At 40.3% G+C, this 23,900-nt stretch overlaps 2 protein-coding genes and 1 long non-coding RNA gene across 10 annotated transcripts in view; 1 reads left to right on the plus strand and 2 right to left on the minus strand.

Annotated features, from left to right (window-relative positions):
- prkag2a (protein kinase, AMP-activated, gamma 2 non-catalytic subunit a) overlaps positions 1 to 7,961 on the minus strand; it is a 115,880-nt gene extending 107,919 nt beyond the window's left edge. For 2 of the 5 annotated variants that reach the window (XM_064332559.1, XM_064332558.1), the window contains exon 1: positions 7,280 to 7,958. In XM_064332559.1, coding sequence (XP_064188629.1) covers positions 7,280 to 7,366 — 87 coding nt within the window. In that variant the 5' untranslated portion in view covers positions 7,367 to 7,958. Of the gene's footprint in view, positions 1 to 788; positions 930 to 7,279 lie in introns of all 5 variants that reach the window. The other 3 variants (XM_064332562.1, XM_064332560.1, XM_064332561.1) reach the window with 3 other exon arrangements.
- A 5,634-nt stretch (positions 7,962 to 13,595) lies between these two features.
- galnt11 (UDP-N-acetyl-alpha-D-galactosamine:polypeptide N-acetylgalactosaminyltransferase 11 (GalNAc-T11)) overlaps positions 13,596 to 23,900 on the plus strand; it is a 32,300-nt gene continuing 21,995 nt past the window's right edge. For 2 of the 4 annotated variants that reach the window (XM_064332576.1, XM_064332574.1), the window contains exon 1: positions 13,718 to 13,857. Coding sequence is in view for 1 of the 4 variants with exons in the window: in XM_064332573.1 (XP_064188643.1) it covers positions 14,653 to 14,707 (55 nt within the window). In the remaining 3 variants the exon portion in view is untranslated. The other 2 variants (XM_064332577.1, XM_064332573.1) reach the window with 2 other exon arrangements.
- On the minus strand, positions 17,503 to 23,118 carry LOC135253373 (uncharacterized). Its single transcript, XR_010329596.1, has 2 exons — positions 22,842 to 23,118; positions 17,503 to 17,808 (listed from the first exon to the last, which is right to left on the minus strand). It is a non-coding gene; the product is annotated as an uncharacterized LOC135253373 (long non-coding RNA).

Raw genomic sequence — 23,900 nt, forward strand, 5'->3', positions numbered from 1 at the left:
ACCACAGGAGCAAGCCTAAAATTACAATTGTTTCCTTTAATTATTCTGTACAGTTTAAAGCTATGAGAGGTTATGTAGAAAGTATGATGGGATACCACACTAAATTAAGAAAACGTACATTCCTCAAATTGGTATGGATTCTCAAACCAGGCAAAACACTGAAGACCTGTTCTGTAGAGGCACTTCACGTTCCTGAAAATACATGATTCACTCGACTACCTGTAGCGAACTGATAACACGCAGCCTGCTGCAAATTACCCGTAAAACAATTAAATTCTCACCTCACACACTTTTTTAGACAGACCTGGGAACAATGTACAGACAAATTATTTCCCCTGGCATCCAGCCAAAGACTATGTATTACTGTGTAAATCCATTATCGCAATAATAACAAGCGTATAAATCTAAGCAAAAATCCTCTGTATAACGCAATGCTATTTTGGACCTGGGGAAGTAATTGATTTTAACACTTCCCATGTTTACAAAGATTTGTAGGCGAAAACACCATGTCATTCATGAAAAAAAGACAATGTATTTGTGGAATTACTGAAATGAAATAAACAGCAGAATCAAACAGACACACTGTTCCCCAATAGGGACAGCATTCTTCAAAAATGTATTTTTTAAATGACACTTAAAAAGATCAGGGATGCACTCTGCCTAATGGTATTTCCCCTATTTATTAAAGCAATTTCGGGAACTACAAATACATAGCCACATCTTTAAAATGTACAAATGCTGTTCTTTAGTTAATACAACATACAACGTGACTCTGTCTGTTTACTTACCATTTCAGTAATGATGACACAAGACTTTTCATTAAAGGCAGTATCAGTATCGTCAGTTCAGTAACTGGAATTTTTTTTTTATCCAGAGGGCTATGGGCTGAACTGTTTAACCTCCAGGGTACCTGGGTCCTTTTCCGTCAACTACATCAAAAAAAAAAAAACAACAACATCAACTACAAAAAAATAGGTTGTATTGTTTACATTGGCTTATGGCAATGTATTAAACAAAGACTAAAAACTACTACTGTGAGCAGGAGCAGATTTTCCTTCAAGGTCTTACAGTTGATCAGAACACAGTGCTGCTACTGAAAGGATCAACTTGTTGTTCCAAACAAAATGAAAATGAAAAACCTCTTAAGAATGACCTTTTCCACCCAAAAGCAGTTGGTCTACAGTCCAAATCCTCATTCCTATTATTCCAAAACTGCTTTTAAGTAGCTAAACATGTTTTTCCCATTTTTAAAAATAGCAGGTATACCTGTGCACTCTCCTCCCTCATTTTCCAGTGAAATAAACCCCACTAAAGGTGAGACCGATGCACACCGTGCAGAGCATTGGCATTCATCCTATTGTACTTTGCGCCCGGGCTGAGTGAAAGGCCTTATCAAAGGTCGATGCCAGAGAGGGGATTACGTCTATTGATAAATATAGATGGGGCCATAAACACTGTGTGGACACATTATCCACCAAGCCCCACAACAACAAAGGGCAAGAGATTACCCCGCCCCCCCAACCCATCAGAGGAGCACTGCGACTGGGAAGCAGACCGCATGGCGAATCGTATGTAAACAACCACGCTTTAAAACAGTGCTTTGGACTTGAGGGAAAAAAGCACCAAAATAGGTCTAATTCTCAAAACAAAAGGTGCATGTCTCAGCTGGTACCATCAGAGAGTCAGCAGACATAGTACTCTGTACCTTCTCTATGTCAGACTGCTTAAACTAGGCAGGGCTGGCCCTTATTAGTACTTTGATGAGAAACACCCCAGGAAAATTGAGAGGTTGCTAGAATAGGTGCTGTTGGGCCAGGAAGGGTGCAATCCCCATTGGACCAAAAAAAACCATGTCCCAATATGCTTATTAATGATCCCAATCCCATGGCTTTAAAAAAAAAAAGAGAACAAATATTAACCCTGTGTTCTAGTCAAATTCCCATAAGAACTCTCTGTCTATTTCTGATTATCTAATCATTATGATTGGCTACATAATCCCTTGCATTCTCTACCACAGCCAATGAGAGTGTATTCTACATTGACCTACATGGTTTACATGGTAAAGATCAGATACAGGTAATACGGGTAAAAAAAATTGGAGGAATCTGAAAAGACAAAGAGATTTAAATGCAGGAACTTAGCTAAATCTTATTATAGACATCCACAGATTTTGAAATGAACCTCGTGGATGACACTCACAGATTAAAAATCAAATCTGCTAAAATATGCTGTAGATATCTATAATTATTTTGCCAAATGAAATTCCTTTAAGTTGAAAGTCAAATGGAGAACGTTGTGTTAAGAAACTATTTTTATTTTATTTTTCTTGATAACCCCAAACAAACTTCTCTAAACATTTAGCAAATAATGAATTGCATTGAATAAATTGCACATTAACTTTAAAACTGCATTGGCGGTTACGCTTATTTTCCACTGTATTCAATTGTCAAACTTTACAACTATCCAACTCAGGTCCAGTTTAGTTCTGTACTTCAGTCCCAAAAAACATGGTCAGAAAACTCAGCATGCCCTGACCTTGCCTGGATTTTGTTGGTATGCAGCCAAAAAAAACTGCATGTGTTACAAGAGGGATGATCCCAATGTGTTCTGTTCAAATCTGAGGAAATCACATTTAAAGAACAGACTGTGCGATCCACTGCAAGTCCTTCCTCACACAGCAGACAAACCAGAGCACAAAAGGAAATCCCAAAAGTCTGTTAAAAATCTCTGGCAGTCAGCTGTCATTAATACAAGGTGGCAGATTGAGACAATGTGAGCTGTTGGAAAAGCTAAATTAATGGTTGGTTAAATTTTCCCTAGGACAAGAGACATGACAAGAACATAAGACCATGGCTTGATGGTTCAAAAACAATTGAAAAAAAGTGCAATTGTGATTAATATTCATTACACCATGCAGGTCAACTAAAAATGAATCTGATTTAATAATAAAGTGTTTGTACATTAAACATTTTAGCTTATTTATTTTTTGACCATAATATTTTGGCCATTTGACTATTTTGTAACAATTAAGAGTTCCCATTGGTATTCATAAGCCCACCACATGATTGCTATGTCCAGTCAGGACAGGTGGGCCCACACTCTCATCCAAAGTGCCTGTTGTTAGCCATTGCTCCCTTTCACTTTCGCGAGTCTATAAGCTGAACAGCGCATGTGAAGCTGACTAAATTATAAAACATTAAAATGTGACAGCACTCATAAATGTTACAGCAAACACCACTCATACATAGCTTATGCTATGAACTGCCCACCTTTCACAAAGCCTGTTAATTCTACTGTTGGCCCACTTGCATGGGTCCCTGCTAAAAAAGATGCGCTTTTGGCCTCATGGCCTTTTACCAGATAAAGTACAGACATAAAAGCTCTGCCACAACCCATTTTACAATCCGTCAAAACCTCATGAGAACGTGGCTAGCATTTCTGGATGTCTCCAAGCACAAAGAAATCAATTTACTGTACTTGGAGGGGTCAGGAGCATGCATTGTTGTTTGAGCATGTATTGTGCTTAGTCACAGTCGTTCGGAATCTTTCGATCATGACCCAAACAGCTATGGCTGCCAGTCTAGAATGTGCGTGAAAAATGCAATCGCTGCTTTCCCTTTAAGCCAAGGGCAAAGGAGGGAGGGCATTATAGATGCAGGAGAATGACAGCCGAGGTGTACCCTATAGCCCCTCCTACACAAAGCCTTTTATTCCATGCTAAATGGAAAGACTTATATATATTGGATATGCTATATGCACATTCAAGATGTATTAAGCCACAGATCCTCAAGAGCAGTGGTAACCCACGCTGTTCCTGGAGATCTACTGTGCTTTTCACTCCAACCCTAACAAAGCTCACCTCATTCAAAAGCTAAAAATCTTTATTGAGCTGCTATTTAGTAGAAACAGGTCTGCCAAATGATGGTTGAAATGACAACCGAAATGGTTGATCCACAAGAACAGTGTTGGTTACCACCGCTCTACAGTAAACAGATGTTAGGGATTAACCCATTAAGGGTTTCATCTCCCAATGTATTTCCACAGCTCCCCAGCAGTGTGCTCGCTTTGACTTGTTGAAGTACATGTACTGTGGTCTAAAGATTCTTTATAGTAATTTGATGATCAACTATTCCTTTTGTCCTCTCACCTTCTTTTTGAAGTTTTCTCTTTATGAACATTTATGAATATTTAAAAAGAGGATGCCTCAGCAATAGAGAAACAAATTGCAGCTGGGTAATGCATACAATTGTGGTTATGCCAAAGTCACCAGGGTGGCTCTGATCCAATTGGCCTGGAACACTGACACAGGATGAGGCTGTTCCACAATCCATGTTCCCACTGTTCCTAACACACCATCACAGCCTGTGCCAGACATGGCTGAACGTAAAGATCACATCAGTTTATCATCAACTACATCACAGACAAAGTATTATGTCCATCCATTGAGGAGTCCTCATCTTGATGACTGTTTTATAAGAAGAAAAAAAACCCCCCATGGCAATTCCTCTACATGGGTTCACAGACCAACCCCCTCCACCAACTCACAGACGACTGATAAAGAAAAGAATTTCCCACGAAAACAGGCATGAGAACAAGGAGGGGCTGTCATTATTTCCACTAACATGTGCAGTTTTCTTCTTCAGAATAATCTTCACTTGTCATCAAAATAAAGACTGTTATCTTATCAAGAGCCTAAGCAGTGCAATGAAGGGTGACAGACTGCCACTATGCCCTCTTGTTACTTCAACAGAGAGAGAGAGAGAGAGAGAGAGAGAGAGAGATCCTATACAACAGTCTGGGAGTTCACATCAGATTTGTCACCAAGGACATAAATTCATCCAACATCCCCTGCTGTCACTGCCTTAAAAGGCATTTCTCATACATCATCCATTCTTCCCTGCAGTGCTCACGCCTTGTGAGCATCGTCCTTAGGTAGTCCCTTTAAGTAAAGCAACACACCCACATTTCGACCCACGGGTGCCACTGTCAGAACCAGATGGCAATGGTTTGTCAAAAATGATGTCATCCTGAGGGGACGCAAGACACCTGGGAGCAGTGCAAGAGTGTATGCACTTTGATTTCCATTTTCTTGCTTGACAATTGCTTGTTTTTCTGCGGTGTTTGACGGAAATGTGGACATGTATCTGTTGTATCTTCAATCTCAATGTCACTTACGGCGGCATTCCCAGGGTTACATTCTTATTTGGGACGGAACACTTGTTTAATCCATCCATCCATTATCTATACCCGCTCATTCTGAGCAGGGTCGCGAGGGGTGCTGGAGCCTATCCCAGCATGCGTTGGGCGAGAAATACACCCTGGGCAGGCCGCCAATCTATCGCAGGGCACACACACCATTCACTCACACACTCATACCTATGGGCAATTTAGAGCCTCCAATCGGCCTACCTGCATGTCTTTGGACTGTGGGAGGAAACCGGAGTGCCCAGAGGAAACCCACGCGGACACAGGGAGAACAGAAAGGCCCAAAGATTTAAACCCACGACCTTCTTGCTGTGAGGCGACAGTGCTACCCACTGCACCACCGCCCACTTTTGTATTGCGAACCAGTTATTGTTCAGGGCTAATAATGGACCCTGAAAACATTCATGCGCAACAAAGGTCAGATAAATCATGATGAAATAAAAATTTAAAAAACACAAACAGCACCACCTGTCAGCTGACAACTCTTCTACTAGTTTTTTAAGCCCTACTTCTTACTGTAGATATTCAGATAATGAAAAAGCTTGTACAATTCAAGGATGCATACTGTTGTATTGGTGAGTCATGCATTTGTCCAGGCTGTAACAGACCTACATCACATGCAGAGACTCAAAAGCAGATTTATTTACAGGATGCTGATACACCATGTCTCAAAACTGCAAACTGGTTAGTTTTGCAAGAGCTATCAAATAATATTTCCTTCAATACATCTGTCAACATTAAATAATTATTGTGCCCTGATGTGTCATACGATTGTAAAGGGAAAAAGGCACAGAATGTAAATTTGTTGCAGAGAAGGATTTCAAAGCATTGTGACAATGTCCTGTTATTTTCCTGCCTCTCCATGTGGATCTTATTGACTGTATTCTGAGTCTTGCCAGTAACAGTCTAGCAGCGGAGAGTTAATGGGAATTGTGGTTAGGACACTAAACTTGGGACCAGAGGGGCAGGCATTTGGGACCCTTGTGGGATGCTATTCCCTCAGAGCCATCCCTTTCAGTCATTGCTACAGCATGGAACAGCAGAACTGGCCTCGCGTTTACCGCTGCCACCATCTGCTGTGATTACACAAATTCATAGCCCCCCCCCCCCATTTCAATGTGTTCAATGCGACTACAGCATGTCGTAACCCGGCTTTTTTCTTTTCTTTTCTTTTGACTGGTATCTGGATTCGGTTCAACAGTCAAGCCTCCGCTTTGCCATTGGGATTATTTCTAGTGTAAATTTTCCTGCATAAATGACTTTCAAAAGGCAAACATTTCTCGCGGAAATGCAACAATACCACAGTAACAATCACGAACCAACGTAGACACCTCTCATCCGTTTCAATGACATTTTCTCTGAGATCTTTTGATATGTGCATTTTAAAAATCGGTGAAGGTGATGAGCAGCTGTGTGAAAATTGTCTTCACGCCACAAGCATGACTCAAAGGCTGCCTAATGCTAATCAACAGCATGCTGAATAGTAATTTAAAGGGAATAAAGTGAAAGAAAGAACGCAACTGAATACTAAAGGACAAACCAAGCAATATTAATCGTTGATCCAAATGAAACATCGTGTACAGCGTGGACATCGAATCCAATAACACTATTACCACAACTATTATCATGCAGTAATATTAGTTGTACTATTTTCACAAATTAAAGCTTGAATTCCTGTTTGGGTGAATATAATGTCATGGTTTGCATTTCAGGACAATTGTGCTTTGAAAGGCATTTACATGATTGGAAAATCGAGCTGCGTTCCATATGCAGTTTCGGTTTGATAAGGACAGAACATGGCAAACATTTGGCATACAAGGCGGCTTTAATCATTAATGTCAAGAGGCCCTCCATACCATGACATGAAATAATTTCGTGTTGCAAAGTCAGCTCTACCTCCAAAGAAACATCTTACAACAAATCTGTTACCACATCCCCGCCCACATCCTCTTGCACAACTTCAGTTGGAACAGCATCGACTAATGAACATAAATATGGCTTGTATTTCGACAGTAAAAGTAGCTAAATCCATGTTCGAGAAGTATTTTACCAGCTACAAAATGCACCGTCTTACCGGCATGTTAAGTCGAAGCGTTTTTTTCTTCTTTGAATTCTTCTTCTTAACATCTTTCTTCTTGGTGTCAGTCGCCGTACTTCCCATAATCTGATGGACGGGTTTGTTTCTTTACGAAACACAAGGGATCCTTGTTTTTCGTGCGTACACTAACAATTACCTCAGCGTGAAATCGAGTCACACCAGCGTGGAATAATGAGTTGACAAATTGAGGGTGAGCTCAATGTTAACAGCACGACTGCAACTGCTTCATGTTCTGACCTAAGCTTCAATTTCGCTTGACCGAGGACATCCGCATTGACATGCTTCCTGCGAACGATCCGACACTGATGCGGCTACTTGCTTGATTGATTGATTAGTGGCACTCGTGGAAAAGAAATACAAAAAATAGTCTTTTGCGCACCACCTTCTGTGTGCTTGCAAGCAGACGTTCACTTTTTGGACTGCAATTATAACACTTTCTTGGACTGCGCGCTAACCTCATCCATGTCGAGCGCAAACTATCGTTTCTGAAAAATTCCCTGCATGAGGAAGTTTAAACAGACATCGAGCCACGCTTTCGCCCTCTCAAACGTTCGAAAGCAGGTTGAACAAACACCACTGAAGAGGGTGAGCGCCCACACGCTTACAGTGCGTAAATGCCAGCGGGTATTCAGCAGTCGTATCTGGATCAGTGCCAGCGAATGCGTCGGGGAGCGGCTTTCATGTGCAACAACTTGGTCACATGGCAGTGTTTATATTGTCACAGCATCAATAACACGCATGATTTTATAATGTATAATGTTTAAACGCATCCGTACTGTAAGTTGAAGGCGGGTAAACAGACAGTTTGGTGCAAAAAGAAACATCCACTGCTACTTGTTTGTCGATAAGCTCAGTAAGTCGATGGTTAGTTAATTCTTATTGCAGTAGTTTAACCAAACAAACCCAACCATTGTCATGTTTCAAAAGAAATTGTGACACACATATTGTGTAACTATGTTCACATGCACAAGAAATCGCATAGACCCAGAATAACATGTCACGTAATTAACGTTATTATTTGGGCATGCTATAGGCTTATTTATGTTTTTCTAAGGAACAAATTATTCTTTTTGTAAATAAAAATATATACCCAAAAGTAAGATGTAAATTAGGCTTTTTACATGGTGATATATAAACACCCAAACTATTGTTTTCAGATAAAGATAGAAGGGAGAAGGGTGATATCATTTATTCAGAACCATTGCAAGGTCGTAAAGGGGAAAAAATCGAGGTACTTTAAAGTGTCTTTTTGCCACCTCGTGGTTGTGCTATATTACTACACATCAAGTGCTGAGTTAAAATTAAACTAAACAATATTAGATGAAAAAATATTTCAAGTGTGATTTAAAACAAAAAAGGAAAGAGGGGACAGTCTACTAATCAAAAGTGCTTATTTTATTATATGTGAGTATACCAATTCTTACAGAATGCTGGGGGTACAAACTACAAGTTATCTTAAAAAAACAAAAACAGTACTTTTTAAACATGTTTCATCCTAGCTGAATAGATAATTTTTCATTATTTATGTTATTTAAATTTTTTGAAAGTAGTCTCTTGCCATACAGACTCTAGACCTCTTAAATACACAAACAAGGGAATACTGTGGTATGTTATATGTTTTTATAAAGGTAGAAGTGGGCTGTTGCAAATGTTTTCTTGTTAACAAGTGAATTAGGGATGTTCAAGCTGTTTGATTACATGTTCATGCATTACTAAGAAAAGTTCACAAAGGGACCCATTGATTGATGTTCTTGGCCAGTCCAATCATTGGGGTCCATTATCAGCCCATCCAGGTCAGTTGATTTGCAGTCCTTGCTCTGAACAGATGTCTGCAAGTAAGAAATGCTGGAATGCAGTACTGTATATATTTTTTTTTCTTTTTGCTTGACAAGGATGCATTATTTGTATAATACTGTAACAACCTACCTCAAATTTCCTGACCAGGACATGAAATTGGTCTGTTTTTTGATATGACCAATTAACCGGTATTCTCGTGGATGGGTGATGTAAAAATGTTCAGCTAAATTTGGGCACAGTGACCTTTTTTAAAAATCAGATTCTGAAAACATGGCCCAAGATCAGTCTTTCATCCAGTGATTGATCTGGGCAAACATTTTGCTGACAGAACAACGAAACATACCATTAAGGCTAATGTGCATTATCTGATTTGGCTTGCTTTCATTTGGTTTATTTTAAATGAGTCATTCATGACAACGGCAACGCTCAAAAAGAGATGCTGTAGCAGATTTAGCAGAGCATTAAACATGCCCTGCTAAATCTGAATATGCGATGCAGCAGTCAACTTTTCCATGGAAAGCAAATAATTTAAACTTGTAATGGCACCCTACTGAAAATGAACTTCAGCCTCCTTGGTAATGCATGTATAGGAAATCTAGCAGGCAGGCACTCTTAGTTATACTTACCTAGTATTAAGGTCTAAGGTCATTGTCAAGGGCAGGTTGTAGTACATGCATTAAATAAGTCCCTTTTGTGTGTTCTCTCTATGTGCCATAACACTTATCAGGAAGCACAGGGTGTGCTGATTCACAGTACACTGAATAATGAACTGAACTGAAACCTTCTCTCAAGAGCCAATGTTTAGTTCACTAATGTAAACATGTTAGCAACAACTGCACTTGAATTCAGCAGAAGAAATAACTCAAAACAATAACAGGATGTGTCGTCACCTTCATGCATCTTTCACAATTTAACGATTATGTAAGAGATGCTACAGTGATCATGGCTTCTGGCTGTGAAGCTGGGGCGGGATTCCTTCCAGTCAGGCATGAGACTATGATTCATTTTCTCACCACAGCCAGGACAAGTCATTTTTGATATTAACATTGTGGTGTGTTCTTTTCCCTTATTCCATTGAATAATCCGGATATCAGCACTGTATAATAATGGTCCCACGAAGGCTGTTCATTACATCAGTTTTTTATTTTATTTGGTTAATTGGTTAATTTTTCTGTACCCCTATAGGCTTCAACCAAGTTACCATTGTCCAGTAAAACCTTTCACCTATGCACCTCGTTTACTATAGCAAATACAGTCTTGCATGTGCTCTGTTTCAGGAGAATATTTAAAAAAGATTAATGAACAATAAATTATGAAATAAGTTCTATGCTTTGTACAGGAGGGTGATGCAAACGACACACTTGTAGCCACTTCCTGGGAACACAACCAATGGCCCCTCAATAAAAGCAGTCATCTACTGTACCATCTCCCACCATTGTTCACATGATCTAAGGCTCCAAATGTCTTCGTTTCTTCTTTTATTGTTTGGGGAAAGGTAATGGAGAGCAAAAGTAATTGGACAAGTGGCTGCTCAGTTGTTCCTTGGCCAGCTGTGTGTCTTTGTATCATTAGTTCATGCACAAGAAACCTAACAATAGGTCTAGAGTTCATTCTAGGTGTGGTCTTTGCATTTTCAGTCTTTCTGGTGTCTTTTACAGGTTTGCTTATGGAGATTGCCTATTAAAAGCCTGAAAAACATTTTAATTGCAAATCCGGCACTTGTATCATTGTTGTCATGGCATCCAAATGATGATGCAGAAATAGAATGCTTCAGCTTTGAAGTAGATATGCCTGTCCGTGGCAGCAATGACATTGCTTCCCACTCCAGTGCTCATATTGATAAGCTTTTGCCATACATAGCAATACAAAGCGGAGAACAGTGTGATTTCTCTTTATTTTTCAGGATTTTTTAAACCAAGTTCATTTTGTGATAAAAACCTGTTGTTTTTAAAAGACAAAAAGTATCATGTTTGGCTGTTGGAACAGATCTAGACCCTGAACACATTTGTCTCTCATTTTATACATTGCCATTTTGTATTGATTGAAAGGAAAGGCTTTAAGACATTAACTGTCAGTAAGCAGATATGTTGTTTTGTTTAATTTTTTCCATGCACAAATAATTAAGGACAAATAATGAAATGTCTGAAATATAGTGATGCTGTTTTCATGGATTACTCATGCCACTTCTGTACCTTGTGTGGCCTGCTGCACATCATTGGATATTGTTTCATGGGGCTACAGAAAGATAAGACCCAAGTCAAACATCTGATAGTGTAACATTTCACTTCCATGCTGTCCTGAAAAACAAGGAATTATTTTTCAGGCTCTAAAGGACAATGTGCATATGCAAAAATATATTTACATTATATTTGTACATCCATTTAAATAATTGTGAATTGTGAATATATATATATATATATATATATATATATATATATATATATATATATATATATATATATATATATATATATATATATATATATATATATATATATATATATATACACCGATCATCCACAACATTAGAACCACCAGCATTTTTCTGCTTTTTTCTGATTTAATATTTTATTTATTTTAATTTTCCTGTTGAACTCAATGGAAAAAATATTCAGGAGAAACAATGCTTGTAGTATCTACTGCATATCTGGCAGCAGCACAGTGGTTTGAGGCTCATTGATACCTTGGACTTTTGATAACTTAAAGCCATTTAGCAAACAAATGTGTTCCATACTATATCAGCATAATTTACAGCTGAATCTAGTCCCACTCCCCAATTCCCATAGAGATCTATTCAAATGCAAAGAGTTCTTGTATCACTTGTAGGACAACCTGACAATAAGATATCCAGACTCTGATGATGTTGATAGGTCACTGACATCAGGAAGTCATGGCATGCAGAGGATATGCAACCAAATACAAAACATGACTCTTTAATTTGACATTATGTTAATTTGTCTAAAACACTGAAATGGGGGACTACGTATAAAAAGTGCTGTAATTACTACGTGGTGAAACCAAAATGTATAAGAATACCCTTTAATAAAAGCTCTGAGTCTGCGCTTTGACCATGTGTGAATTGTTTGATTACAAACAGAGAAAATAAAATATTAAATCAGAAAAAAGAAGAAAAATGCAGGTGGTTTAAATGTTGTGGCTGATCGGTATATATATATATATATATATATATATATATATATATATAATTGGCTGCTTTTGTATATTTATAACATTTACATATATTTAAATCTACTTAAGTTGTGAGGCATATGTGCATTGTATGAATATATTTAAAAATATGTTTAAATGCATGTTGTTAATTTTTGTGTTTCATACTTGTATTACACTATATATTTAAATAGATATATCTATTTATCAGATATTTAAATGTATTGAAGTATATTGCTTCATATATATATATATATATATATATATATATATATATATATATATATATATATATATATATATATATATATATATATATATATATATATATATATGGTAATGCCATATATGTAAGTATATTACTTTTCCATTTGGGAAAGCAACATCCCAATAAGGAAAGAGCTGGAATATTAAAGTATCTGGTGTTACCTGGTGCTGTACAACTACTGAACAGGTTCAAAAATATATATTTAAAAAGTAAAGTAGATAAAAGTCTGTCTCAAAGAGCTGACTCTTTTATAGCTGGATGATTGCTGAAATGGCTCGGGTGAAAACCCTCCATGACAATGTATAACAGGCCGTCCTGGGATATTAATCTGTAACCTTTCGATTTCTTAACCACTGTCCCACACATCGTATGTCACATAAAATGCCAAGCTCTACATGATGGATATTGATTTCATTTTCCGTATTTGTGAGTATAGAATTTTGAGTCAGTTTGTAATGTGTGCACTGATTGTTGCAGTCATTTGTATTCGGTGAATTGTCTATATCTCGAGGACTCTGGCGAGTGATAATGAAAGGTGTTAGCTTTGAGTAACATTTACAATGTCATGTTTTGTAAATACTGAAGGAGAATATCTTCAGACAAAGGATAACACACAATACTGCGATCGACTGTTCTTTCAGAGTAGACCTTGAGTCGATTATTTACTTTATCCGGGTGCCAGTGTTAGAAGCATGATTAATTATATAATAAATTCATGAAACAGATTAGTTGACCTGGATTGCGTATGCTCTAAAATGACACGAATTACCGCCTTCAAAATTCGCATGCAATACTGTGAGTCAACTGTTACTGTTTTGGCGTCGCTGTATGCTTCAAATTTAAATGCTTGCGTTGTTACCATGAGTATGAACGCAGTCGGGCACACCAGTTGACTGCTTGGCTCTTACATTTTTGATTGGCCAAGGTGGAATAACATCTGAAAGCCGATAGGCCGTTCTTGCAAAAGTCCAGCCGTCTACGTTCCCGGCGTTGGTTGAATGTCTTTTCTTTTCGTTGCCAATCCGCACTCATTTCTGATTGGTGTAAATTCGTCATATGGCGGCTCTAAAACAATCACACGCCAACGCGATATTAACGAGGAGAAAAGAAACCTGCCTGTTCTAAATCGTAAGTCGGCAGGAGGATTTGGATTTGCTGTAGGTTTTGGTCACGAGGTATGTGTGCAGCTCTCTCCATCTAAAACCATGTATAACAGTTAAGGATTGTTTGAACTGCTGATTCGAGTAGAAGTGTTGGGGGATTGGTTTGTCGTCTTTTACTGACTATATCTAAACCTGTTACGGGGGCTGTTCATCAACAAGTAAGAATATGCGAATGCATGTATTCTGTAATGAAATGTGTTTGCGACTTAGCTGGCTCGCTAAGTACTCATCGGGTTGTGTTGCAAAAACGAGCTAACTAGCCAGCTAGCTGTAGCTAGCAAACAAGAAATTACAGGGCATCGTTAAAATGTTGCAAGCAAGCTTGTTTTTCTCGTACAGGACTTGGTATATAAGCTTTCAATTCTGTAATATGTAACTACCGTTCTGCACCAACAAGTGAAGTGGGTATACTTTCATTTCTCTAAAGACTTCTTGTGTTTCTGAAAGCATTGTGTCAAAATAACACAATTCACGGCTAGCTGACAGTATCTGCATTAACTATCATACACTGATGAACTTCATTACTAGATGACTGCGGTTGGTATGGAAAACGTCGGCTAGCTTTTACTCTTTGATTTACTTGGTGTTCCAGATCAATATGATTGAAGACAACGGACATATGGATAGCACCTTTTTCTAAACATAAAATAGTTAACAGTATTGGTTCTTTATATGAGCTTTCAGGTTATCGTAAGTGAAAGGGCAGAATATGTGCTCTACCCTATAATTTGCCCGCTCGCAACAAGAATTATGACATATAGCAAACAGCGATAGCAGAGTAAAGCAGTCCTCGTTGAAGACACTGTCACCTGACTGATATTTTCATGGGCTACCCCTGGTATTCGTCGCCTGTATTTAATCCTGAGGTGCTTTAACAATTAAATTGGAGTTAAATGCTGTGGCATCTGTTACTTCTTACTATCACGACAAGGCGCTACTCTGTATCCCCGTTGATGTACACGAGTGCTACAACTTTGCCTAAAACGGAACAGAAGACCAGCTCTGCAGGTACTGCTTGTATTGCACATTTTAAAGCTGTTTCCAATCTGATACATATGATTTGGATTGACACAATATCGCCATTGTTTTTAGTTTACGCGCTTTATCAAATTGAACTGGCATGCATGCGAACGCTGCAGTAATGTATGTACATGGGCTACCATGTACATGTGGTGAAACATTTCGTCGTGTTTTGGCGGATTTGTTCATATTGGATAAATTATTTTTCTGTAATCTCCCTTACTGTCACTCCGCTCCAGAAAAATCTATCAATTTATATAGCCCGTCCAACGTCCACCTCGACTATTTTTAATTGTTGAATTCTATCTGGAATTGAAATAACGTACGTTGTTTATTATGTGCTATAACAAAGTTGAATTATTGGTTATTTTTTCGTTAACAGATGACCCAGTCAGTTGTTACCTTTCAGGATTGTGTATATGCGTGTTGATAGAATTGACGTCAACCAGTGTAAAGAAATGGAAATTATAAGGAAAGCTCTTGACTTTGGTCATGCATGGGGCGTATTATTTTCTTAAAGTAGGTTAATAAAATACTAAATAAGAAAATGTAAATATCTCATATGGCGAATGTGGTTAAATGTGTGGATAACAATCGTTTTACATTGTTTCCCTGCCTAATTTGGCAATTTGTACACATTTTGCAATCACTGGAAATTGTCCTACATTTTGAGTGGCCCTGACATGCATTATGAGTGGACTACCACAGAATCTGCAGAGCTTGGTGGTGATGCACTGGACTGCATTTTTAAAAAATTTGGGTCATTTCCTTGGTGTAGGGTTTCATGTTGCGTCTTGTAAGTTCCTCTAATGCCAAACATGAGGATGGAAAAGGGATGCAGTTGATCAGAACTTTGCGCATAAGAAACCCTCCACCTCTGAAACACAATGCAGTGGAGCTAGAAAAGAATCCTATTGGGGCAAAACCGCTGGAACATCTTTTGGCGAGAACCCTCTAGAAGTTTAGGCTACTCTGTTGGGACTGACAGCAGAGCTAGTCTGCGGAGTCCTCTCCAAGCAGGAGACACGGATAGGCGTTAAAGCAAAAATAATACCATATGGCTCATCTGGATCTCTCTTGGCTCCCATAATTGGAACATTAGCACGTATGAATCCATATGGCTCGTTGAAGTCGCTTCCGGCCCCCTTCAGGGTGGTGGGAATCGCATGGCTTTCCTGAAGGCAGGCCAGCACTCGCATCACCCTTATTTTTTTTACTCACGTTTGGCAGAGCCAAAACGCTAACATTCTTGTGCTTGATTGCATTTTAAGGTGACGTGCTGTTCCTAGCTCTGCTGGCAGTTCTCTTTTCCTCACTGGGATGTTGCTTTCCGGGTAGCTGAATTTTTGCACGTGCACGTTGTCTCGCGGAGCCAGGAATGATTCCAGTCCCTTCTGTTTAAGGACTGCAGAGACGCTAACTGCCGACATCCTCACTGTCGGATATATGTGCATTTCTTTCAAACCATCTTCTGTCAGAACACGTGTCTTCGTTAAATGAACGGAAAAGAAAGCATTCATTAAACTCAGGGGATTCAGGTAATCCAACTGCTGTGCCGTCTCTGGGACTTTAACCTGCAGTCTTTCATTCGTAACCTTGTTTCCTTAACCTTGAAAGCACAGTGCCGCCCCCGGCGTGCTTGCTGTCAGTCTCGGGTGTACCTGACGTAAATGGAAATGCTCGCCTCGTCGTGGTATCCGCACGTTGTAGCAATACCTGATCTTTATTGATCATGATCTTTAACTTATAATGCCCATGGTGTGTGCTCTCCTTATAGCTGTGCTTGTGTATTGAAGGGATTTATTTACAAGCATTTTGAATGCAACATTGGCAAGTACAGCAGTAGAATGGGCTGAATGGGTGGAGGTTTTAGGGATTAAAAAAGCTCTAAGAATGCTGGGTAAATGGATCCCATGAAACTTGCATAAAACCCAAGGCTCCTGACTCAGATTTTTGTTTGGTGCAAAAGGTTGATACGGCTTCCTGACAGGGCCATTTGTGCATTTCTCAGGCATATTAGCAGTGCAGCAGAGGCAAAAATTTGCATGTAATCTTTATTTATGCAGCACGGGATAACAAGGACCCTGGTTTAATATAACTGCACTTCATACATAATGTCTCGTAATGGATTTGGGCAAGTGCTTCTTATTTCTCAAGCTTATTCTGTTTGAAACGTCGGGCATAATGAAGCTTATGGACGTCATTTTTAGAACACCTCATGCCCTTCTGAGAAGAAAGCGTCAGTACTTCACAGTTATCATTTTGCCTTATATTCATATTTTTAATTGGAGTTTCACATTAAGAATTTTCTAGGAAACTCTAATATGGAAAAAGACTCATGCAGGCAATGAGAATTTTGCACAAAGGGAAACTCTCCAGCTCTGAAATGGAACACAGCGGCGAAAGACAAATTGAGGCGGAACCACTGTTACATTGTTTTGCGAGAATCCGCTGAGGGAAGCTAGACATGTGTTTTCAAGAACAAGTGAATAAAATCCAGAACAAGCAGACTGACTAATTTTGGTCTGTTTAAGAAAGATTGAGTGAATTATAATGTAGAACACTTTTAAAATTCAATAGAAAAAACAGTGTGAATATCAGTAAAATACATTTGTGCCAGAAACTTTAGCCCACGCTAAGTAGGACACGCAAAATAGTCACAGGCACTGGAGCGTGCTGCTAGGACATTGGCAGGACCCAGTAATAGAACAGTAAATATTCACCAGTGTTTTAAAGGGGGGCGGACGCTTGGCAGATCAGCCCAAATAATGGTTTGCCAGGCAAACGGGTGAAGTAACCTTTATTGTCGTTTGGTAGAAGCAGGCGGCATCAGCAGTGCTACGGCGGCGTTGTAGCGGTAAGGGAGGAAGAGGGGTCAGCACTCGGCCCAGGCTTGGAGACCAGGCGGCACAGCAGATGGAGCCCATGTCCGTCTGTCCTCTGTCTGTCTCTGTCTGTCCCCCAGTCTCTGCTGTCCCTGGAATGCTGATCCTCGGTTAGCCACTTGATGTGGAATGCAGAACGTCTGTCTGGATTTCCTTCTCTGCGAACCCAGTACTGCTGACATTTTTACTTGTCGCCAGGCTTGTCTGATGGAACAACAAATGGTTTTCAGTACCATCACGAAGAGTAAAGCTAGGCTATATTTTCTGATATATTCTGGTGTTCTCCAGGATGGGGAACAAATATAATAAGTAAAACCACATTGAAACCCCATGTTTTCTTCAAGCACCTGCAGAGTATTTTCACAAACTAAGAAATACCCAACAGATATTTAACAACATTTTCGAATGTCATATTGACCTACCTGTTACTGTCATTCTGTCACTTCTCTGGTAACAGAATGACAAGCTTTATTTGCTCCGTTTTTAAAACCAAACAAGATGTTTTTAACCAGTGTCACATTGTCACCACCTCAAAACTGTCTTTGGACATTAATGATCATTCTCCTTCTCCTACAGCTAAAATGAATCACAACAAAATGGAATTACATCAAATTAATTGCTTTTTTTGAAGGGGTTTCTTTAGGCTGTAACAGTTTCATCTAAACACTTATATTCTGTTTTTTTTATTTTTAAAGTATGCTGGGTCTGCACTTTTAAAGATAAATATGATCCATGTACATTCAACCAAAATCAGTTTCCTTCGCTGGAATGTTTTTCAACAAACATTTTGTATTTTGAATAAAAAATCTTTTTGGCCTTACTGCATTCTCAGTTTTAAGTATGAATTGCTTATATTTCTTTCTTTAACCAACTTATGTTCTGAGAATGTAGACTTTTAGTTTCCCTTTGACACCAAATTTGGTGCAATATCATGTAATGTCTTGCCCATTTAAAAAAATTAAGTAGGATAAATTTTCTCTCAAAGGTTTCAGTACAGTGTCTTTTATTGTTTTTCTGTGTGTGTGATTTCATTTTTCTCTGTCTCGCTCTATCCCTCTCTCTCCCTCTCTCTATCTGTGTGTGTGTGCTGTGTGCTTGTTGAATTTACACCTGTCTGTTTACTGAAGCAATTCGAGTGAAGTACCTAGGTCGAAGCTATGGGAATCAGGGAATGAATCCTCTAGTTACTAGACCAGAACCTTTACCAGAGTGCTGCTTGGTTATTGAATATGTCTGGACAGCTTGAGGCAACATAATCCTCCTTTTGTCTGGTCTGTTGGATTATTGATATTGTTCAGTTGTGTAAAAAGTGAGGGGAGTCTTAGCTGCCTCCATTCCTGCACTACACAATGAGGTTACAAACCTATTTCCTTATCTCCTCTTGGCATCAAATGAGCAGGAGCCTGACTAAATTTTTCAACTTTATGCATGGCCTTTCCTCTCTGTCTCTTTTTTTTCTTTCATTGTCTTTTTGTTGCCTCTTGTTTACCTCTCTTTGTCTCTTTCGCTGTTTCACTTTCTGTTTCTCTCGCTGTCCCTTTTCCCTCTCTTCCTGCTTCCCATTTCTCTCCTCTCTCTCTCTCTATCCCTGTCTCCCCCCTCCCTACCCAGTTTGTGGTTTAGTTCCCGCTGATGAGTGGTGACAGCCTTGGATTGCTACCATAAGCAGTTTGATATTGTTTCAGCTGCGGAGGCTCCATTTTCCAGGTGTCTAATTATAGACCAGACGAGGCTTTGTGTGTTTTCCTGGACTTGCTTAGGGGCTGTTCGGCTTCCCGTGTGTTTGTGCGTACGTGTTTGTTTGTGTGTGCGCTTGTCCCAATTTCTAAACTTGAAGGGCTCAGAATCGCCTGGCTCTTTCTCCTGGTGTGCATTCAGTGGCCATGTCTATTGGGATGCAGTGGCTGCATTTGATGAATTCCATTAATACGCTGCCCGGTTCGATTTACTATCCTCTTCTTCTAGCACTTGAAGTTTAGAGGGTGGAGGGCTGCGGGCGGGGTGGTATAGGCTACCCGATTATTTGAAGTACTGCCACCTCCTCTACACTTAATTTAGGATGCTTTCTCTGTCACTTTTTTTTTTTTTTTTTTTTTGGGTGAAGGGCAACGGAGGGGGCAGTGGTAAAACATCGCTTAGAGTTATGATTTATCAGGTCCTCCGATATCTCTGTCTGTTATTGCACAGTATCTTTATCGCACGCAGGCCGTGCCGGGCGGGGAGCGCGAGCGTCTCCGGCGCTGAGCCTTAGCCCTGGAAACGTTCCAGCAGCGTAATGGATGAATTCCCCTCCGCCAGCCTGCAACCATATTTTTCCGCAAATGCACTTGTGTGGAGAGGAAAGAAATGATATATTCCGAGAGGCGGCGGCTATTTTCTGCTTGTTTTCGAGCCGCTCGCTCACCGCTCTGGCTTCTCAGTTGTCGCACGCCCCGCCTTTTCCGCTCCTTCCACAGCACGTTAAAATCATTCACGTTTCTCCTTCAGTAGGCCAAACGGTCTTCAGTTGTGACATTTCGCCGTAAAATTTAATTTGATACTGTGAATTCTGTAAATGTGTGTGCTGGAAGGTGGCGTCTTTTTTTTGCAAGTGCCTTCAACGGTTTAAGCGTTTTCTTGCCAGCCGCCGTGTCATAAGAGCTGCTACCTTTTTTAACCGCCGGCTCCTGGACGTAGACGCGGAGAAGAGGAATGTGCTGTGACGCACCAGCTCACAAGGTGTCGGCTCGGCCGTGGAGATGTGATCACTGAGGGAGAGGAGGGTTGAGGGTTAGGCCCGACTCGGGGGGGTACCAGGGTGACGTTAAGGCGGTGGTTTCCAAACTCGCTGGTTTTTGTTCCAACTACAGTGGCAATCCTAGCATGTTATAATTTTTCTTAATTAGGTGCCTTTACCCTGTTTAAGGCGCTTTCTGTAAGAAAACGGCTATGCTTGCCATGAAGAATAAAATTCCCATGTTCATGTTCTGCTTATTGTGCTATATTGCAAACAATTGCATAAAAGAGGTAACTGCTTTTTGTATCAAATGAAAGACTGAGCTCAATAGACTCCTAATTAGGTTGCTGAACTCATGCGTTTAATTTCTTTCATAATTTCTTCCTCAAACTTATTAACGCAATGCAGGTCTGGCTCATGATTTGCTTTGTCTTTGAATCTGTCATTGTCTTCCAGGTGGCTAATTTTAGTGGTGTTTAGTGTTCACACTTTCACCAATTAGGAGCCTATTGATTCGCATCAGTCTTTAATTTTCTCAGTTTAAAATAATTAACATCTTTTATATGTAATTGTTTCCAATGTAGCACAATGTGAACATGGAAATTTTATTCTTCATGGCTTGCATAGCTATTCCTGACATAATGTGGTTTAAGAGGTAACATAATCCCTCTCAACATGAAAAGCACACAATTAAAAAAATTAACATCTTGTTAAAATTATGGGATTGCAGTGGTGGTTGGAACTAAAGCCAGCATACACGGGGGGCTGCAGGACCGAGTTTAGGAACCACTGCATTAAGGCTGTTCGGGATTACTAGGGGTGAGGTAAATTGGCTGCATCAGCTGAGAAGTAGGTTGAACAGCCCTCTACCAGCCTAACATTCTCCAGCCGTGCTACTGGGGTCCCACCATGAATGCTGCTTTTCATTTCTGATCCGTTTGGGCTTAAAACGAGAAAAACGTACATGAATAAACCTGCACTAATGCAATTCTGTGAACAAACAAGTGATGGTGACTGTTTAATATTGGACAGTGTCGTCTGTAATCAAGCAAGCTATTTTGCATTTGATGTTCAGATATTCATTAAAAAACAAAAATCTTGAGTTCCATTTTGTTTCAGTTAGTATTCAAGACAGACAGCCTTTGAACATTGTTTAAAATGAAAGATAATTAGGAGTACTGTGCATTTTTCTTGCAGAAAAGTGTTGAGGCTTATTTCATGACAGCGAGTAGGGCATTGCTCAGTGAAGACAGGAGGGCATACAGTTGGTGGGGGGGGGAGGGGGTGGTTAGTCGTTGTGTTTCTGTAATATTTGACCTTGGGGATCCATGGAAAATAGCAATACCAAACTAATTGAAATGTGCATCCTTGGCACTAAAGCACTGAATGCATTTATTCTACGGTACGAAAGGCAGAATGCTTTTGGGGAGATATCAAATCCGCCCCCGTATTTCTGCCATTGGCTCAGTAGCAAATAAATAATTAAGGACTCCCTTGGAAGCGAAACCCGCTTACGGTGAGCGCGATTATCTCCTCGCTCAGAAAGCCAGCATATCCTCTGTCTACCCGCCTGAAACTCCACAGCAGGTACGGATCGATAAAGGCCGTCTGGAGCCGTCGGCGGACGGGCTCAACAGCCGCCACGGGCGCGCGAGTCACAGACGGCAGCGGAGTTCAGAAAGCCGCTCCACGCCACGCCGCTCCGACGTGACAGGCGAAGTTCAAGGTCGCCTCCGCACCTAGTCCCAAAATTCAGCGCGCGAGGCGAAAACGCGCTGGACCCTGGGTGCTATCTAACATCCGTTAACCTGCGCACTTCCCAGTGTGACGCCAGACAGAACGGTATTTGTTGTAAATGAAATAGCAGATGGTGCTTTCATTTCCTGAGCTGTTATGTTTGGTTAATTAAACCCATTAATTTTTATTTTGACATAAGGGGTGTGCCACTGCTCAGTTATTTAATTAAAATATTCTGTTTTTTAAGAAAACCTTTTTACAAGAGCATTTATGAAATTTTACATATTGTCTATTTTATTTACAAGCGAACCAGCCCAAATGATATAGCAGTGCTAGATATACCCATGTACCACGTAGTGATATAGCGAGGAGTTTAATTTTGGGGTGGGTGTTGGGGACTGGTTGGATCAGCTGAGTACAGTTAGTTCCCACTCTAACCCACCCTTGGGTGACGCAGTGGCTACTTGTGCCTTGTCTGGGACTTCCTACCACAGCAGGATACGACCCTGACCATTCAGTAGGACGCGTCACCCGGGAGCCACGCGGAAGACCGTTATCGCGTTACAAAAATAATTAGCTACGTAATTTGATACATTTACAATCTCACGGCTGCCACACTAGCTGTGCTTCTGCCGTGCAAAACACACTGGCCTGCTGATGTGCCGTGGTCTTATAGAGCTACATGTGAAGCCAGCAGATACTGGTCCTGACCTGGCACCGGTTTCAGCCGGAGGTTTATTTTACACTGCGCTCAATTGTTCGACGCCGATATAGAATTTCTCACCGGCTATTCGGTTCGGGAGCCCGGCGGCCGTCACCGTGGCAGCAGGCGGGGGTCAAAAAGAAGCGATGGCGGCTCTTGTTACCGCGTCTAATTCCCCCGACAAAGACCACGGAGTCCGCTGTCACTTTCGCTGCCTGTCCTTTTTTTTTTTTAGTTTTTCAGCTTTAGTCTCGGTTCAGTGGGCTTGCTCATCAGGAGACTGTCAGAGCTGTCTCCAGGGTAGGCTTAGAGGTTTTGTTACGAACTGCCAGTGAGTGCAATTGCTCAGTTTGCAGCAGATCCGGAATGTAGCCTGTGTATTTAAAAACTATCTTTAAGAACTGTCCTATTGCAGAGGGCTTGCGCATCCGTTCAGCACTGACATTAAGTATGACTGTTTGAAAAATCGCTAAAATATTTTTTTTAATGGAATTTCTTCAAAAACTATTGTGCTGAACCTGGGGGATCTATATTGGCCAATAAAAAATGATGTATGGAATCAGTAAACAGTGGGCTACTGTAAACAAACTGGACAGACAAAGTATTGCTGACCTGTGTAATTAATTTGGCTACGCAGATGTCTAAAATAACGTGATGAATGTTTATATTATTTCTAATCTTGTGGAAATATGTAGAGTGTTGTAGAGCACAATGCAAAGGAATTAGATTGAAAATGTGTTTAATAAATAATAAAGAAGACTGCAGTTCTCAGTCGCTAGTTTTCCTGACAAATCTACAGACTCCCCATTGCATTTAGGGCAGGGGAAAGCAAAGCAAGCAGACTGAAAGCTCGTGTCCTTGCGCTGTCTGGGGAAGTTTCCGGCAGCGTTTGATTTGTGAAGGCGTCTGCCGAGCGGATGCGAGTCTGGGCCGGGGGAGATGCAGTGGGGGACTGGGGTCAAACGAATCGTGCCTCGTGCCTGACCTTCCTGAAATGCTGTCTGCTCTACCTTCTCCGGCCGATGGGAGAACACGACGCATCCCACCGCTTTTATACTGTAGCCTAATTTAGCATTCTTAGCAACATGCAGACTTTACTGCCGTTTGCCTGCAATGCGTGTAGTGTGTGTGTGTGGTAGG

This window comes from Anguilla rostrata, chromosome 4, assembly GCF_018555375.3.
Source record: "Anguilla rostrata isolate EN2019 chromosome 4, ASM1855537v3, whole genome shotgun sequence".
Classification (NCBI taxonomy): Eukaryota; Metazoa; Chordata; class Actinopteri; order Anguilliformes; family Anguillidae; genus Anguilla; species Anguilla rostrata.